This window comes from Sorex fumeus, unplaced genomic scaffold (genome assembly GCF_029834395.1).
Source record: "Sorex fumeus unplaced genomic scaffold, SorFum_2.1 ptg000018l, whole genome shotgun sequence".
Classification (NCBI taxonomy): domain Eukaryota; kingdom Metazoa; phylum Chordata; class Mammalia; order Eulipotyphla; family Soricidae; genus Sorex; species Sorex fumeus.
In genome coordinates this window covers 17685585-17706248 of record NW_026606075.1, presented here as the reverse complement: position 1 = coordinate 17706248, position 20664 = coordinate 17685585, and the positions used below count along the sequence as shown (strand labels likewise).

Sequence of the window (20664 nt, the reverse complement as noted above, 5' to 3'; positions counted from 1 at the left end):
AATTGTAAATCTACAACTGTACCTCATGGTGTTTCACTAATAAAATAAAAAAAAAGCTCCTTATATTTTGCTGTGAATGGTGAAACTCCATCTTTTATTTTATAGCTGCATAATATTGCATTGTAAAAATGTGCCCATCTTTATTCAATCACGTAATGACGGATATTTGGGTTGCTTCATATTTCAGATACTGTAAATAACGCATCAATATATATTTGATGGCTATACATTTTTGTAGTAATGTGTTTTTTTCTTCATATAGATACCCAAAGTGTAACTGTTGGATATGGTTGCCTGATTAAGTGTTTTAAAGAGTCTCCACATCATTTTCCAAAATGATTTTCTTCAATTTATATTCTCAACAACAACACAAGAGGTCCTTTCCCCCACACATCCCTAACATTTTTGGTATTTCTTCTTTAATGAAACCCCTTCTTAAAAGTTTGTAGTTGTTATCCTGATTTACATTTCCCTAGTGATCAGTCATGATAAATATTTTTATATGCTTATTGGCTATCTCTTTGGACAAACTTGCAGGCTATCGAATGTAGCCTGCCCACAGGGCAGAGTCTGGCAAACTCCCCGTGGTGTACCAAATATGCCAAATACCAGTAACAATGATGGGTCTCATTCTCCTAAAGAGCCGTGAATATAATCTCAGGGCTAGGATGAAAGAGACGTTACTGGGGCCTGCTCGAGGCAATCGACAATTAACAGGATGATGAAATGAAAAATGAAATTGGCTATCTCTGCATTCTCTTTGGAAAGGTGTCTTCAATTCTTCTGCCTATTTTTGATTGGGTTTGGTTTGGTTGTTGTTATTAATTTGTATGGATTCTTAATATAGCATGACTCTGAAGCTCTTATCAGAAAATGGTGAGCAAGTATCCCCCACCCTTCAGTAGACTGTTCTTTATTCTGCTTATAGCCTTTTTAGTTGTACAACAGTTTTTCAATTTAATGTAGCCCTGAGAGTAATCTTTAATTTCATTTCCACTGATCTTGAGGTCAAGTCTCACAACACTTATCTAATACTAATATCATACATTATTTCACCTCTGTTTTTTTATGCACTTATTGGTTTGGGGTTTTACATCTTTTACTTCATTTATTATATTTATTCCAAGGATTTTGATTCCTTTAGCTAGAACTGCAAATAGAATTGATTTCATATGTCATATATATAATCAAATATAAGAAAACAAACAATTTTTATAGCTGTATGCTGGAATGAGTCACTTTACTGTACTCAAGTAGAAAGAATGGACCTGTTACTTATTTTAACAAAAAAAAGCTTTCAGTTTTTCTCCATTGACTATATTAGGTTTATAGTTCATGGTCTTTGCTAAGCTGATAAAGATTCCTTCTATCCCCATTTCACTGATGCTTTTATCAGAGATGGGAGCTGAATCTTGTCAAATATTTTTTCTATACTTATTATGTTACTATCATCTGTCTTATTGATAAGAGTATTAGATTGATATATTAGCATATATTGAACCATCCTCTTGCATGGCTTGAATAATTCCTTGATTATCATAGAAGTAAATATCATAACACTTAAAGTGTTTAGATAGGTGGAAATGCAACGTGATTACACTTTTTAATATATATGTGAAAAGCATTATCCATTTAATTTCCTGGTTTTCTAGCTGTGAGATTCTCAAAGTGTGATATTAGTATTTAACAAAAACACTGCACACAACCTGTACCTGCAGGGCGAGTGCATCAGCAGCATGATGGTGCCTTTAGGCTTCCTTACATCCCAAAATTGCCACTGTACCTTTGGCAAAACCCCAAAAACTTGGGACCAAGTATACCAAGAAATTTAACAGCCAAAAGTTAGGTACATGGGAGCCATGCCAGCAAACCACCTCCAGCTCAATCTCAAAAGAGATCAAAAGTCACAGTTAATCTTGGACCCATGCATGGCTGAACAGACTGGGGTAAATCAGATGGGGGCAGGTTCACCTGTGCCTGCCCATGCAGAGTACCCAGCAGCCGCTTATTTACACAATCCAAAATCGCTGCCACACCCTTGGCATGACTTCCTCGTCTCAGGACAGACCTCACCAAAATATAATCTGCTGAAAATTCGGTATGCAGGTTTTGTGACTGAAATATCCTGGCTTTCACAGTGTTGGGGTGGGCTACCTTCCCACAACTTCCCAATACAGAGGGAAGTACTGGCAGTCACTCCCAAGAACCAGTTCCACTGTCACCATGTAAACTCTATTACTGACCTTCTTCAGAGACCCATAAATAAATCTTGAAAGAGACCAAAGCCAGAGACCCAGAAGCCAGTCCCAGAAGACACCACAGAACCAGAGATCTCTCCGGGCCCCATACCGAGGCAATTTCACTGGGGAACCCCAGATGGAGCAGGTACGTACAATCTCCCCACATACTCCATATGGAATTGCGGCAACTGAGAGCTCCCACAAGCAATGCCTAGGTATGCAGGTTCCAGAACTAAATCTCCATGCCGCATGGAGGCAGAGGTGCTGGGCTGCCCCTCACTGCCTCCAAGCACTATCTTAGTGCACCAACAGCCCTGGTCCAGAGACACCCAGTTGAATTTCAGAATGGATTATTACCCTACAGAAATGTCTCTGGAACCCAACCATTTACAATCTAGGATACCAGAAGTGCCACAGAACCCATAATATTCAAAATGAGCAACGGACAATAAAAGATCTAGCATCAGTCCCTGGCACACAGGCTTGAATAGTGGTGGGAAAATTCAAGCAAAACATAATGCCCAAAAGTAGAGAGACGGAGTTAGTTATGGGAAAATTGTCTGCCATGGAGGCGGGGTGAGGACTGGGATGGGGGATGTGAGGTATACTGGGGACACTGGTGGTGGAAAGTGCACTGGTAAAGGGATGGGTGTTAGATCATTATATGGCTGAATCTCGAACATGAAAGCTTTGTAACTGTATCTCACAGTGATTCCATTAAAAAAAAAGTAATGTGCAAAATTCAGTCAGCTTAATCAATAGCTGATTAAATAGCAGTATCCCAACATTAAAAATAAAAACTGCACAGATATTTTCAACACATTTTATTTATTTGGGGGAGTATGTGGGTGAGGGTCACACAAGTAGTGCTGGTGGCTATACCTAGTTCTATTGTCAGGGTTTGCTCCTGCAGTGCTTGTGGTTCTACTGAGTACAGGGCATCAAACAGGTTGGTTATATGCATAGTAAGCACCTAAAACCCTGAAGCATCTCTCTGTCCCTCAACAAATTTTAAAATGCTAAGTAGGAAAATAAAATAGTGTCATATCATTTTAATCTTAGACAGCATATTTTTATTTGAAGTATACAGAAAACACTGGCACAGTCATTGCCTGATATGTACAAGTGGTTTGTATTTTTTTGTTTTTAATTTTGAAAATTGGGTTGTTGAATATTTGAGGAACATCAAAACTTTGCTATATATTCATTATTTTGGGCTAAAAATAGTGAATATTTTATAAGGTTTAATTATAAAAAGCAAGAGAATACTTGCTCAAGAGACATGGAATATATTGTCAACCCTAGGTGAATTCTAGCAGATAAAGATTTTATTTGAATAAATGTCTCTAAAAATGGTTTTCATCAAGAACCCAACACCCAGGCATTTAAGTATATTTGGATTAGTGGGGGGATTTATGCACATCCTACAGTGCTCAGGTGCACTCCTAGTTTTGTGTGGTGGATGATGGGGTGGGTGTGTCTTGATGGTGCTCATGGGACCCTGTGGTGCAAAACCCTAGGCCTTCTGCATGCATTGAGCTATCTCTCTAATGTAATTCATTTGTAAATGCAGTATTCCATTTTAAAAGTCTGCTATTAGGGATGAAGAGATAGATCCTAGGGATTAAAGTAAGTGTCTTGCATGGGGTTTACCCAGTTTTGATTTCCACCATGTCATACCCAGTACCACTAGGAGCAATTCCTGAGCACAAGCAAGGAAGATGCCTTGAGCACAACCAGTTGTGTCCCCCAAATCAAAATGAATAAACAAATACACTTAGATATTTACTATCTATGTAATAATGCTCAAAATAGAAACACTTAAAAATCTCTGAGCTATGAATTAGTAACAGCATAATGGCAAGAAAAAATGTTAGAGCAGTAAATTGCAGACTCACTCTCATTCCCTTTAGGGTCTAATTCAGGAAGTTGTGTGACCTGCAGGTCTGGGTGGTCTCTGTGTCAGAGCCCTGAGCTCTCCACTGATTCGGCCTGGAGCACACCTACCTTTTCACCTAGGCCGGCCCTGAATTGTGGTTACTGTCAGATTTCAAACTTTAAAAGCAATGTTGTGGTGTCTACTCAGTAATTACAATGGTTAAATTAGGACATTGTTAGGGAACCATGATGAAAGAATTACTAAGCAAAACATATTTTGTTATACTGCAACAAAAGCAAAAAAATAAAGATGAAAGTAACAGTCTTTTTCATGGAAGATGTAAATAGCTGTGCAGACTCTTTAAGATTCTTTTCCAACTATTAGCTTTTTTTGTTTATTTATTATTTAAACTAGGAAACATAAGTATATCATTTTACATACCACTTTGTATCATATATAAGGGGAAAAATGAACATGTTCTTGCATAAACAGTGCTTTAAAATCAGCATAAAATCTATATGACATGACCTATCCATTAATTACATGGAACATATTTATTTAACATTTACCATGTACCATACACTTGTTTTAGCAGCTGAGGTGTCACTATTGAATATGATAAACAAAAATCCTCACTCAGGCCTAGAGAAGTTTATATGCAATTTGGACAGAAAGCAGACTATCCTGGTAGAATTTGCAGACAGGTGCTAACATTACAGTTGAATATCACTGGGAAGTTGATAAGGAGGAGGTCTAACTCTTTTATATACATAGAGAAGGTCTTAAAAAATTATCATCAAGTCAATACAAGAAAGATGTTGAGCAGTTCTACAGAAAGACTGTCAGACAATGGACCTATGTTTGTAAAACCCTTCCCAAACAGATGAATATGTCTGGGCTTGTGTTTTGTTTTGTTTTGTTTTTACGGAAAAGGAAGGACAAAGTAGCAGTAATGGGAAATTGCAGTTGGAGATGAAATAAAAAGGGTCAATCAAATACACTTTCAATACTGCATCTACTAGTGAGGTAGATGAGAAAGGGCTTCATGTAAACAAGTAATAGGATTCTATAGACTTGCAATAAAATTATTTGATCCCTGAGAAGAGACTAGTAGAAAGCAAGTAGGATGAGGTAGAATACTGTTGCATAATGAGATAAGAGTGAGAAGATAATTCCTTGGACTAGGAGATGAGAGAGTCTGTGAAAAGAAGTATAATAATAAACATACCACCCATTCTATTGTTCATTAACATGCTCAATTATGTAAAAATTTTTTAGATCTAAACAAATGACAACTTAATTGAGTGTGAAGTTTCTCACATTTACTCAAAGTGCTGTAAAAGGTTAAATGACAGGTTCCCAAATGATGCTTATACAACCAAAACTAAGACAGCTCCAAATGTTGTTATTTGGTTTTCTTTTTAATTTTTGGGGGGACAATACCTGACAATGCTCAGAGTTTACTCCTGGCAATGCTTAAATTTGGTGCTGGGAGTTGAAATAGAGTCATTCACAAGCAAGGCAAATGCCTTTCCCCTCTGTATTACCTCTCTGGCCCTTAAATTTTATTTTATTTGGAGAGGAAAGTGTCTTTAAATATGTGATTTGCTTATAGATCTGCATATGAGATAATCCTAGATAGCTGGAGTGGGTTTGGAGTCCAATAACAAGTGTCTTTGTAAAACAGAGAGGAACCACAAACACAAGAGGCAAATTACAATAATATAAAGGCAGAGATAAGAATGATGAAACCACAATACAAAAACCCAAGAAACTAAATAAATAAGTAGAAAACACAAGATTCTCTCTTACAACTCTAAATCTATATTGACTTCCTTGTTACAACAAAAATGATCCTGACATGGTAAATAAGAACTATTTTTAGTTGCTTGTTTTGTTAAATATTATCACCAATTAGCAATATGGTAGTGGCAAAATGTATTGCCAGATATTTAATACTATGTACTTATTTACAATAAGATCTTGTGAATTAACTATTTTTTTCAAATCCAAATTTATATTGTTATGGAAAGATGGCAGATTATATAACTCGAACACTTATTCTTACCTTATGAATTGACTTATCTTATTATAACTATATAAAGTATACAACACCTATATTTTAATGGAAATATTATCTTTTATTATAGTAATATTTATCTTGAAAATTATGAAAAATATTCACATACAGCAAGGATTTAAATTATTTTTCCACAGGTTAACATCAATGTCACACACCTATCAATAAAAAAACTTTTATAGTTGAAAAATAAATATTACTAGGCAATTTCACTAATAGAAAACTTCACAAAGCTGAATGCATAGAAGCAATGATTCCTCTGTATTTCATGGATGACATACAAATAATGACCTTTTTGCCTTTTAGACACGATAGAAATAATCTTTGGGGTTTTGTGTGTTAGATTTTAATATTCAAGTCTGCTGAGCATATATTTATGAACAAGAACATACTTGATAGAATAATTAGTCAACTTGCTCCAGGCACCAGAGGAATAATATACATTTCTGTATAAAAGGAGAAAAAAATGTAACAAATGTAAAGTGAACAAAAATAAGAATATGAAGCTTTATTATAAACCCCAAGGACATAAAGAGCTAAGATCAAAATGCTAAAGCAACACTTGCTCATTAGAGAATAATATATTAAGATATAATTCCTTTACAAAACACATGAGTTTTAGAATTATTGTGTGGTAGGCCAGGCAGAATTAAACTTAATAAGAAAATAAGAAAGCTAACTAAAAGAAAACTGTAACTTAGTTAAGAAAAATAAAATCTTCACTATACATAGAAGTAATGCTTTTGTAAGAACAAAAGCTATATCCAAAAGTATATATTACAGGACTGAGAGATAGCACAAGGATTAAGACACTCATCATCCAGTTGGCTGATTCCAGTTTAAATCCATGGCACAACATCTGTTCCCACACCAATGTTGGGGTCACATCAGAGAGCCAGGAAAAACCTCTGAGTCCTGCTAGCTACCGAACCTCCTCAAACTCCCCACAAAAGGAAATACATATACTTTGTCTGTATATACATATAACATATTTGTTATATACACTATATATAACATAGCCTATTTATAAATAATAAGCGTAAACATATATAAACCTATGTGTTTTTAATATATAACTCCAAATTCAATTCTTTACTACTGCTAGCTAATATTTGATTAACACAGAGTATAAATGTTCTCAGGAGCACTTTTTTCAATGATCAAATTAATCACTTAAAAGATCAAACAAATTCAGTGCCTTAGAAGATACTGACAAAAATACTTATGTACAAGTATATCAAAGCACCATATTCTTATTTTGATAGGCCCTCCCATTGATCATCGATTTGCTTGAGCAGGCCCAGTAACATCTCCATTGGAGACTTTGTCGTTACTATGTCTGGCATATCGAATACTCTCGGTAGCTTGCCGGGCTCTCCGAGAGGGGCGGAGGAATCGAACTCGGGTCGGCCATGTTGGCTGCGTGCAAGGCAAATGCCCTACCCGCTGTGCTATCGCTCCAGCCCTCTTATTTTGATAGGTATCACTAATGTCAGAACAACTTCATTATAAAATAATGTCAAAATAACTATAATAAAATATGTAACAGGGACAATTTATCACTAACAACTGAGAAGAGATGCTAACTAAAGGTTTACACTGAATAAAATGATAAAATTAAAAGCTTATAAAATAAAAAATAGTTTGACTTTTGTAGTTTGGTATTCTAATACAGTTGATTATTAAAAAAATGTTAAGACTTCAATGTCATGGAGGGTTTTGCCAACTTTATCTTCAATGTACCTTATGGTTTCTGGTCTGATGTTGAGGTCTTTAATCCATTTTGATCTTACTTTTGTACATGGTGTTATGCAGAGTTCTGAGCCTATTTTTTTGCATGTAGCCGTCCAGTGATGCCAACACAATTTATTAAAGAGGCTTTCCTTACTCCACTTCACATTACTTGCACCTTTATCGAAGATTAGATGAGCATATGATTGAGGAGAGATGTCAGTGTATTCAACCCTGTTCCATTGGTCTGCAGTTCTGCCTTTGTTCCAGTACCATGCTGTTTTAATTATTACTGCTTTGTAGTACAGTTTGAAGTTCGGGAGGTTGATTCCTCCCATTTTCTTTTTCCCAAGAATTGCTTTAGCTATTCGTGGGGGCTTATTGTTCCATATAAATTTCAAGAGTGTTTGCTCCATTTACCATCTCACACCTCAGAGACTGGCCCACATTCAAAAGAACAAAAGCAACCGATGCTGGCGTGGATGTGGCGAGAAAGGGACACTCCTTCACTGTTGGTGGGAATGTCCACTGGTTCAGCCCTTCTGGAAAACAGTATGGACGATTCTCAAAAAATTAGAAATTGAGCTCCCATTTGACCCAGCAATACCACTCCTGGGAATATATCCCAGAGAGGCAAAAATGTATAGTCGAAGTGACATCTGCACTTGTTTGTTCATTGCAGCCCTCTTTACAATAGCCAGAAACTGGAAGAAACCTGAATGCCCAAGAACAGATGACTGGTTAAAGAAACTTTGGTACATCTACACAATGGAGTACTATGTAGCTCTTAGAAAAGATGAAGTCATGAAATTTACATACAAGTGGTACAATATGGAAAGTATCATGCTAAGCGAAATGAGTCAGAAAGAGAGGGATAGACATAGAAAGATTGCATTCATCTGGGGGATATAAAGTAACAAAGTATGAGATTAATACCCAAGAATAGCTGAGATCAGCACCAGGAGGATTACTCCATAACTTAGAGACCAGCCGGGTATCCTAGAGGAAAGGGCTATTCAGATAGAGAAGGGAGCACCAAATAAAGGATGTTTGGAGGATCCTCCCAGGAGGGGAGATGCATGTCGAAAGTAGACTATGGACTGAACATGTTTGCCACTCAATGCCTCTTTTGCAGACCACATCACCCAAAAGGAGAGAGAGAACACAGGGGATTGCCCTGCCACAGAGACGGGGGGATGGGGGGATGGGGGTGGGAGGGATATTATCCATGGTGGTGGAAAATGGGCACTGGTGGAGGGATGGGTATCTGATCATTGTATAATTGAAACCAAAGCACAAAAAATTGTAAATCTACAACTTTAAAAAAAATAAAATAAAATAAAGGGGAAAAAAAAAAAAAATGTTAAGACTAAAGAGATGCTACATGAGTTAAACTACTTGCTTTTATACGACTGGTCCAGGTTCAATCTCCATTACTACAAATAGTCTCTGGAGCACTGCGGGGAATAAGCCTTGAGCAAAATTAGGAGATAGCCCTGAGCATGGCCAGATGTGCATGAAAAAACAAAAATGTAAGCAAAAATTTAAAATATTACCATGCTTACTTATTTGAAACGTCTATATAAATTTTGCTACTGTTTTAAGATAAATACCCATTTTAAATATAAATTGAAGTTCAGGTTCATTTTTAATATTACAAAATTGACAGATCAATAGAGAAATTTAAAATGTGCCTTTAGGTAAGAAAAAAATTCAAGCTTTTGATGATAGCATGAACAAAAAACAGTAGTTGTGGTTTTCATTCATTTTAACCACTTTTCTTTCCTTTTTTTTTTTTTTTTTTTTTGCTTTTTGGGTCATACCTGGGATGCTCAGGGGTTATTCCTGGCTCATGCACTCAGGAATAACTCCTGGTGGTGCTCGGGGGACTATATGGGATGTTGAGAATCGAACCCGGGTCGGCCTCATGCAAGGCAAACGCCCTACCTGCTGTGCTATCACTCTAGCCCCATCATTTTAACCACTTCTTAATAATTAGAGCTAAGATCTCTACCATTATGTTATGCCTGATTTAAATAATATTCAGTAAGAATTCATTTATATCTCTTTTGACTCATAATTACTCTATCAATTTGATTAGTATATGATATATATTATAGATAAAATAAAAAATAATAAGTGAAAGGAGAAAATCATATAACAATGTGTGATTTGATATACCTTATGGTTAATTATTTGCACATTATTTTATAACAGTCAATATTCTGATGTAAAAGTCTTAATTATATAAAATATACAGGAAAAATTATAATTAACTTAAGAAGATAAAATTTACATAAAGATGAATGAAAAATGGATGTGTCTAACATGGTAGAAGTAGTCCTTGACAACTTTACTAGGAGTGTAATATTTTGAATTTTAAACAATATAATGTGATCAACTTTCAAATGTTGCAATTCATCTTATTTCAGTTGTAAATTGATCTTTTGTATCTAAAATCACAATTCTAACATAAGGAAACCTTTATCTTTGAAGGACTACTTATAGAACAACATCTGATCAATATAGTAGTCCAGTTCTAAACTGTAAGAAAAGAATCAATGTTACAATCTTCTAAACAGATTATAAATGGGATTACAAAACCTTCCAAAAATTATTTGAGCAATAATAAAATGATTGGATTATTTATGTGATCCCTAAAAGTGACTCATTTCTAAGTACAGTATAGCATCCTTAAAATATATATTTCATTATATTACAATTAGTTTTTGGATCATAATCTTGTTTAAAAGAATTTTTATACAATTCATGTATCTATTCTTTAAACTGAATAAGATTCTTAAATGCCTGAACATAGTATCTAATTAGGATAAATAAAACAAAGTTTCCAGAAATTACAGCAAAAGATGCTAGGTGAAAGTAACTAAGATGTTACAAAAGTGTTCCTATAGGTTGGTATGTTCCATCAAAATGTTCAGAGTTAAAAACTATCCACATTCCCCAAGGCATCGCGGAGTGGCCGGTGCTCGGGCCTCCCCCCTCTCGGCCGTCTCAGTCAGCCCAGTGGTCGGGCTTTTGTGTGCCCCCCCTTGCCTTTTTATTTTTTAAAGAAGAAAAAAAGAAAAACACCAACAGTTTTTAGCTGATAGGCGTGGCGAGCCGCCCTGTTGTGTGGGGCACGTTCCCAGGGCGCGTGGAATCACGTCTCCAGTAATGCCTGGGAACCCTGGCCGCTGGCTGTGCCATCCGCCCCCGTCGAGTGTCCCATGGGCCTGCGAGTCCCCCCCCCCACCCCGTCCCATGTCGTCACCGTGCTGTATCAGAGCTCTTTGTAATGACGTTATTCTAGAATGCTTCCTTTGCAGATGATGGTCGAGATACTGGTAGACCAAAAAAAAAAAATATATATATATATATGGTGCCAGGTACCACTACAGTGACGGGACTTTGCTGTTTTCTGGGGGTTTGTTTTTTACTTTTTTTTCCTTTTTTTTTAAATGGAGTGTGCTGATGTCTCTTAATTTGTTCAGATGACTGCAGAACTTGGAAACGCTGTTGCTGCTATTGATGCGTGACTTCCTGCTATATATATATATATATATATATATATATATATATATATACATATATATAATTTGAATTTTTGGAAACTTGAGCTGTACCGTCAACTTTGGAAAAAAGTATCCCAGTTCTATCGTCTCAGGTTGCCATTGTACAGAAATTCACAGCCATATTGGTCTAGAAATGGGGAACATCTATCTCTCTTTCCATTTGTACAGGGGTAAACGCACTGTATTAAATATGTAAGGTCTTATCTACATGGGTTTGATTACAGAAACTAATAAAGTATTCTCTAAATTAAAAAAAACTATCCACATATAGATGATCCACATATAATAAATCCCCACAGAGAGAAAGGCAGATGTGACATACTATGTTGAGCCTGTAAGATTAAAAAAAAAAAGAACTAATAAAGCATTTAATGACAGAGTGAGTGAGAGAAAGAGAAAGAGAGAAAGACACAGAGAGAGAGAGACTAAAAAGAGAGGAATTTGGGGCCAAAGATATAGACAAAAGATAGGGTGCTTGCCTTGAACCTGGCCAAATCAAGTTCAATCCTGAGCATTCGGTATGGTCCCAGAAGCTCCACCAGGAATGATCCTGAGCACAGAGGCAGGAGTAATTCCTGATCATTGCCAGGTGTGGCACAAAAATATTTAAAAAAATAACAAAAGACACACTTGGAAAAAAGAAACTAATAATAGAGGTAAGCAAAAAATAACCCACATCAAGGGCTAGAGCAATAGTACAAGGATAGGGCACTTGCCTTGCATGAATCCAACCCAGGTTCAATTCCCAGCATCCCATATGGCACACCAGGAGTAATTCCTGAGCACAAAGTCAAGAGTAAACCCTCAGCACAGCTGGGTGTGACCTCCCCGCAAAAAAAAAACTGAACAAAAAGGTATCTATATCAGAATTACATGAGAGTAGAGAGGTGGAATAATTTATCTCTCTTTTATGATGGCAATCAAAATAGTTCTAAATATAAAACAAACCAAATATTTTCCATGAGTTTTTAATTATATAAAATATACAGAAAAATATATGATTAACTTAAGAAGATAAAATTTACATAAAAGATGAATGAAAACTGGATTAGTGTAATATGGTAGAAGCAGTCCTTGACAACTATTAAGAGTATAATATTTTGGAATTTAAACAATATAATGTGATCAACTTTCAAATGTATATAAGATTACTGAATATAGTTAAAATAATTCTGTATATCTCCGAGCAAAAGCATATTAAATTCATTCTTTGATATTCATACAACAAAAATACAACCTCACCTTAGGTGAGGAAAAAAGATTAACCATCAGATTCCCTAAGCATACATACATTGGGGTCCTCAAGCTTGTGAAAAACTACTTATCACTATTGTAAAATATAAATCAGAAGACAGTCAGATAACTTTTCACACGAGTGAGAATGGTTTATATAAATAAAACAAGCTGATAGTACAGTAGCGATAGTCATACATTGTTGGTGGGAATGCAAACTGATTCAATCTCTATGAAAAAGAGACTATGAAGATTTCTCAAAAAAATAAAAATATAATTAGCATGTCAATCAAATCGTGTTCTATGTGTCTATCCCGAAACACAAAATCACTCATTCAAAAAGAAACATACGCTTTGTGGTCATTGAAATGTTATTCTTGAAAGTAAAGATCTGGGAACAACCCCAGTGGCCAAGGATCAATGAATAAAGAAGTTGTGACATGCCTAGAGAGATATTACAGCGAGTAGGGCATTTACCTTATGGATAAACCACACAGATTCAATCCCCAGCACCACAGATGTCCTTCCAATTCATGCCAGGAGTTATTTCTGAGCACAGACCTGGGATTAAGCCCTGAGTATTTTGGATGTAGTACATAGTCCCTCACCCCACCCCTCTGCTTACACACACCATCCACACCCCAACACATCCACAAAATAAGCTTTGGTAAGCACACACACACACACACACACACACACACACACACACACACAAAACACTATTCAGATAAAAGAAAAGATGAAACCTTCACTCTGTTATAATATAGAATTAGAGAATGTTTTTATTAAGTGAAATCATGCAGACCTGCAGGCGAAGGCACTGTAGCACTGTAGCACTGTAGCACTGCCCTCCCATTATTCATCGATTTGCTTAAGCAGGCACCAGTAACATCTCCATTGTGAGACTTGTTGCTACTGTTTTTGGCATATTGAATATGTTACCGGTAGCTTGCCAGGCTTTGCCGTGTGGGCAGTAGAAGGCAAATACCAATAAACTCACTCATAAATAGTATATAAAGAAACATAATAAAAGAATAGATCATACCCAATTAAAACAACCTGTCAAACCCTGATCACAGACCTGAGGATACAAAGAGGTGTGGTGGGTTGACAGAAGAATTCTATAGAGAGTGGACAAAGGCTATTGGCACCTTTGGGGTGAGTGTGTTGTGCTAACATTATACTTCTAGCACAGAATAACATTTACAGATTTGCAAAACAATGTTACCCCAATACAAGATTAAAATAAAAGTCATTTAAATCCATAATTTATAAATTAATCACTAGAAATCATGAACTTGTGACTATTTGAGAACAAACCATTCACCAATTATTTTATTATTTATTCTGTTATTGAACTTTGAGGAATAGCAAATCTTCTATTATAAGAATAATAATTACTTTAAAAGAAATTAAAGGGTTTGAGGAGCTTATCGTTCAATTGACTATATGGTCAATCTAAAGAAATAATGTTTGATAAAGGAGTTACATGAGATATATGAAAATTGATAGCAGGTATAAATTTGGAGCAAAAAAATTATGGATAATTTAAGAGTAACAAGGTAATAACAAGAAAGAAAGAAATGATAAGCTGGAAATAAATCTGTACTCTGAAAATTTTGTTTTACATAAATTCTATTGATGGATATGAGAAAAATAGTAATAATACATCAAATAACATTATTAGATAAAACTATTTAAATAAACTGTACTTTAATCAATAATAGATGTAAAATAAATGCAATAGCAATTAATTATGAAAAAATTCAAATTTAATTGTTGAAAAACTGGTGTGATAGGTACCAAAATAAATCACAATTTGTTTTCTATAACCATTCATATTCCTCATGAAATCAATTATGTATAATACCTAAAATACTCTGTCAATGTTTTTGTTTGCTTGCTTGGGGGGCTTCAGGCCTGTCTGTGCTCAGGGCTTCTTCTAGGCTGACTCCAGTTCACTCAGACTTGGAAGACAGATGGGGTGTCAGGTATCAGCTTAGGGTCCACCACTTGTAAGGCAAGCACCCTTAGCAGTATACGATTACTCGGACCCAAACTTTGCCAAATGTTTTAATACAATTTCATTATAATACTTTAACTCTGTATTAAAAGTAAAATGTAGGCTTTTACAGGCAGTTTTAGATCTGGTGTCTGATGAAACCCTCATGATACATCTACACAATGGAGTACTATGTATGTAGCTTTTAGAAAAAATGAAGTGATGAAATTTATATATAAGTTGTACTACATGGAAAGTATGGTGCTAAGTGAAATGAGTCAGAAAGAGGGACAGACATAGAAACATTGCATTCTTCTGGGGAACATAAAGTAACAAAATAGGAGACTAACAACCAAGAACAGCTGGGATAAGTACCAGGAGGTTTATTCCATGACTTGGATGCCAGCCGCACATGCTAGTGGAAAAGGCAGCTCAGATAGAGAAGGGAGCACCAAATAAAGGGTGTTGGGAGGATCCTCCCAGGACGGGAGAAGCATGCTGAAAGTAGACTATATACTGAACATGATTGCCACTCAATGCCTCTCTTGCAAAACACAGCACCCAAAAGGAGAGAGAGAACAGGGGGTAATGCCCTGCCACATAGACAAGGTGGGATGGGGGAATGGGGGGTGGGAGGGATACTGGGATCAGTGGTGGTGGAGAATGGGCACTGGTGGAGGGATGGGTATTCGATCATTGTGAAACTGAAACCCAAGCACAAAAATTTGTAAGTCTACAACTGTACCTCATGGTGTCTCACTAATACAAAATTTTTAAAAAAAATGTTCTTGCTTTACAAAGAAAAGAAGAGAAACTCTAAATCCTCAAGTTAGGACAAAATGAAGCCAAAAAAAGAGAGAGGGGCCAGAGAGATTTACAGTGGATAAGGTGCTTGCCTTGCATACCGCCAGCCATGTTCAATCCTCTGTACCCCATATGGTTCCCTGAGTTTGTGAGGCGTGATTCCTGAATGCAGAGCCAGGAGGAATCCCTGAGCATTGCCCATTGTCAAAAAAAGCAAGCAAAACACATAAAAAAGCTATACAGAGAGAATAAACCACTGTGTCATTGAGTTATTGATCAGTTTCTCCTCAAAATAGGCTACACAACAATGTCTGAAGTTGGAGGAAATAAGAAAGTTGCTACTTTTCTTAATCTATCTAATAATTATTTGAAAACAAAATAAAATTTGAGAGTCTGTTTTCTTCTCTGATTCTAGTCACAAGGCAGTAATATTAGTTTCTTGCAATAGAGTATCACAGAAATTTATTGACATTTTATAACAATTCTATAATTTTTCTCCCACTGAATATTTTATCTTTGAACTCACTCTTAGAAGTAAATATCCCTGTCTGTTTTGTGGGGAAAGAAAAAATGAAGTCTTGAGCTAGTTGAACTTTATAAGGCCGATGAAATATGAAGAACTTCGGTTCTATCTGAATTCTAATATTTGAGTTATTAAAACACTACCCCTCCTATAGAATCAAGTCTAATTTCTTTTATATTATAGTTTAGGTAACACGGTTAACGTAATGCTAGCATTTATGGTTTGATGTACAAAGTTACCATACTGCACTTTCACACCTTCATTCCCATCAGTACTCTTTTACTGCTTAGTATTTTGAGTTCTGAAATACAAAATCAAGAGTTTTTCATTGCTCAATATTGTATACCCTGCCTCCAGTTTGGTTTTGTCTCTGTATTTCACAGGTGCTTGGGAACACTGGACATAAATTATCCTTCTCCCTCTGACTTATTTTGCTTAACACGATACCCTCCAACACACAGTTGTAAAAGAGGGCACCTTCTAGCCACTGCATACTGAATACAAGTGGAGAGTATAAAACCCATTTTGACAATGGGTTTAATTACCCATTTTCTCTTTTGTCTCTCAGTGTTAACTTTTCTCTCACATAGGACCCTGAGAAGTCATTTCTCTTCAGATCAAACTCTAACTCATGGAAAACATTTCAGAGATGTTTTCCTGATGCTGCTTCTCTGCTAGACTTTTAATACTGTTTATCAGGTTGTTGTTACCTACTTTGTCCTTTTAGGTCTTAAGATTTCTGGCATTTCTTATTGACAAGTTGCACTGTCCCAGACCTTTCTCGGAAAAAAAATATGTCTTCCCTGACATTTACATTCTTCACAATACTACGGTCAGGTCTCAACATGTACTTGATGAACACCAGTTATCTTGATGAGAAAGGAATGTTTCTAGGTCTCAGTATGGCGATACTATAACTATCAAAATTCATTTTTAAGTGTTTTTAAATTGAAGCACTAGAAGCACCTCCATGTTTATTTATTTTTTACCTCCACGTTTATTGCAGTATAACTTATACTATGTAAGATCTGAAAACAAACTAAATGTCTATCAGCTGATGCATGGATAATGATGTGGTATATACACATATTGCAATACTATTCATATATATGTATATATATGTAAATATATGTACATATAATCTGCAATGTGGTTGAACATACAGGGTATCAAGTAAAAGGCAAATAGCAAATGATTTTACTAATATCTGATATTCATAGAAAACAAGTAGGTGAATCAAACAAAACAATTTTGAAATTGGTTTATCAAACAAATCCTTTTGAAATATGAGACAATTGGAGGTCTATCAGAGGGAAGAAGAAAGGAGTAGTAGAGGTTGTTAAGTTTATGTGGACGTAGACTTCTAGTTACAAATTTAATATAGAATCTACATATATATTTTTTTGGGGGGTCACACCTGGCAATGCACAGAGGTTACTCCTGGCTCTGCACTCAGGAATTACCCCTGGCGGTGCTCAGGGGACCATATGGGATGCTGGGAATCAAACCTGTGTCAGCCGCATGCAAGGCAGACACCCTACCCGGTGTGCTATTGCTTCAGCCCCCAGAATCTACATATATTAATATTCAATACACATTTTTGAAAATGTGTGTGTGCATGCACGTGTGTGTGTTTGTGTGCATGTGTGTGTGTTTGGACTATATGCAGTTGTGTTCAGGCTTTCTTCTGGCTTTGTGCTCAGGGATCACCCTGGTGGTGTTTGGGTTATTATAAGTGGTACTGGATATTGAACTCACGTTGACCATATGAAAAACAATCACTCTTCCTGATGGATTGTCTCACCAGCCCCACTCTGAAAACTTCTATAATGTAAAATTACTTTAATTTAAAAAAAGATAAAATAAAATATAAAGTTTAACTGGAAGAATATAACTTTTATACTTTAAATATCGTTGCTGGGGATGCAGCTCAGCAATAGGACATCTGTTAGATTCTCAACACTGAAAACCTAACTGAATATTATAGATTTGCAAATGCAGTATTCCATCATGCAGGGCTATATTTCTGAAAGCGTTATTGACCTAGATTTTGAATTCTTCCCATTTCATTTTTTCATGCATTTTATCAATTCAGTTTTTCCTTCAAAACACAACTCAACTTCAAAACACAACACAATATTATTTCTTAACACAACTCAAGTGTTTTATATTTATTATTCTTTAATGTTCGTCTTATACTTTAGAGTATTTTATGTTATACTGTTATATGTATAGATTTTATGTTATACTTATATATTTTGTTATATATACTTACATATTTTATGTTATACTTTCAGATCATTTTCAATTATTATTTTAAATTGATGCACTTTGGTTTATTTGTAGGGGTATAAAATATATCCCTATAGTTTTAGGAAATTAGTTTCACACCTTTCCTTGTTATCACGTCACACCCAGCACCAGTGTACCAATTTTCTGCCATCCTTCCCCTCATCTCCACTGTAATCTTGCTGCCTCCGCTTTCTTGTAACATCAATTCCATTATGAGGTTAGAATCCAGGGATTGATTTTCATTTGGCTTTGTCTGTCCTCTTAACTTGAATCTTTATATTCCATGAAAGAGAAAGATAATCCGATATCTACTGTTTTTATTCGAAACTCCTGACTAATTTTATGTATTATGGGACAGCATAAGAGAATCAATTAAAAAAAAATAAATCTACCAAAAACAAGGTAAAATCTGGAAAAAAACACTTGGATAAAACTGAATACATTTAAGGACATTAAATAGAAGTAATCTTAACAGTATTAGAAACTTTACCTGCAGAAGTTGGCTCTTCTTCATCTGATGCTATAATAATAGACACAAACAGGTAAAGTAGGGATTGGAGTTAGGAGTCGGGGTGGGAAGGAGGGTAGAGGAATGGAGGGAGGAACATAAGGAGAGAGAAAAAGAGAAGTTCAAATTAAAAATAAGCATAAATATACTTTACATTTCAAACAATGACAAGTCCCAGATTTGAAATTTTGTTTATTCAATAAAATGTATCATTATATCATGACATATTAATGGGTATTTACAATTAAATAAATATACTCTTACTTTTAAAAACATTATATATTAGAAAAGATCATGATTTTATAATCTGATTTCCTCTTTGCAAAAAGAGAGCAATCTTAGAGTATAAATGATTTTATATAACTAACATTTTAAAATATAAATTTCATGTAACACAAATATGTTACCACTTAGTGGGCATTTTCGATGATACAAAATTTGTTTGGGGCTGGACAGATGATAAAGCAGTTAAGGATCCTGCCTTATACGTGCCTGATCCAATTTGATCTCTCACACACAAAAGGTCCTTGATCATTAACATGATTGATTCTTGAACACAGAGTGAGGAGTAAACCCTGAGGAAACCCTGAGTATTATATGGTATGGCCAAGGACAAAATATATTTTTGTTCTTGCATGAAATAGAAATTATAACCAAGAAAAGGGCAGTTAAAACTCAGACTCAGGGTCACTTGTTATTTACCCTGCAGATTCTAATTCTCTTTCTCTCTCTTTCTCTCTCTCATTCTATCTCTCTCTCCCCCTCCCCCATCTCAGACACACACACACACACACACACACACACACACACACACACACACACAGAGTCCTTTGCACTACAGACTAGAATTAAGTAGCAGCAATTCCATGCTGAAGCACAGGTATCTACGTTTTAAAGGGTGTTCCCAAGTGCCACAAGTGGTTTTAGCACAAGTATTCTGAAGCCCTCAAGTGAATAAATACAGATATCATAGAAAAAGAACACACTCTATACCATATGATTTTTTTCTAAGTCTGTAGTTCATCTCCTGAGTCTTTATTAAAATGAGAATTTTTGAGCCCTGTCTCAACCCCATTAAATACAAGCATCTTCTAATGGTATCAGCTTCCAATGATTAGCAGCAACAGCAAGTCAGGACTGAGATATTACTAAGTAATATTAATACAAGACAGCACAAACTGTAACTCACTGAATTACGGATTCTTTGAATTCCTATTTTTAAATTTAAATTTAGAAAACATTATATAAAGAGAAAGTATGAAAGTATCTTGAGTGTCTACATATGATATCCATATATATTTACTGTTGTGTGTATGAAGGAGACAGAACATACTGGTTATCCTCCTCCAAAAAAAAAAAAGTTGAGGAAAACTTCATGGAGGTAGTTTCACAATCCCTACTCTTCACCTTTATACTAACACATTATATGAGAAATTTATTTCTGCTCCATGACAAGGGGGATATTACCACTGAATTATTCTACAAAAGTTAGTACTAGTTCATTTGATTTGTGAAGTTTTAAAATAAAAATTTACTCAGTTGAATTGCTTATAAAGGCATTCTATTTTCAGGTGATTTGTTACTCAAGATATCACTGTGTGAGCAGGGGGTAGTTTCCACTCTTTCCTATGAAGGTTACATCTGCACGGCGTACACTTCAGACAAGCTAACTCTGTACCCTGACAGTATTTTTTTTTCTCACACTGTTTGGCTTGTCTACTTGGCACATACAGAAATGGAGAGCAAACATAGTGGCTTGTGTGGTGTGGAGAACATAAATATTTAAAAAGCTGTTTCTGC

The 20664-nt window shown here is 35.5% G+C and overlaps 1 protein-coding gene across 2 annotated transcripts in view; it reads right to left on the bottom strand.

The window, feature by feature from the left end:
• EDIL3 (EGF like repeats and discoidin domains 3) overlaps window positions 1–20664 on the bottom strand; it is a 489148-nt gene that overhangs the window by 304571 nt on the left and 163913 nt on the right. For both annotated transcript variants that reach the window (XM_056112534.1, XM_056112535.1), the window contains exon 3: window positions 18847–18876. In XM_056112534.1, the coding sequence (XP_055968509.1) occupies window positions 18847–18876 (30 nt within the window). The remainder of the gene's footprint in view (window positions 1–18846; window positions 18877–20664) is intronic.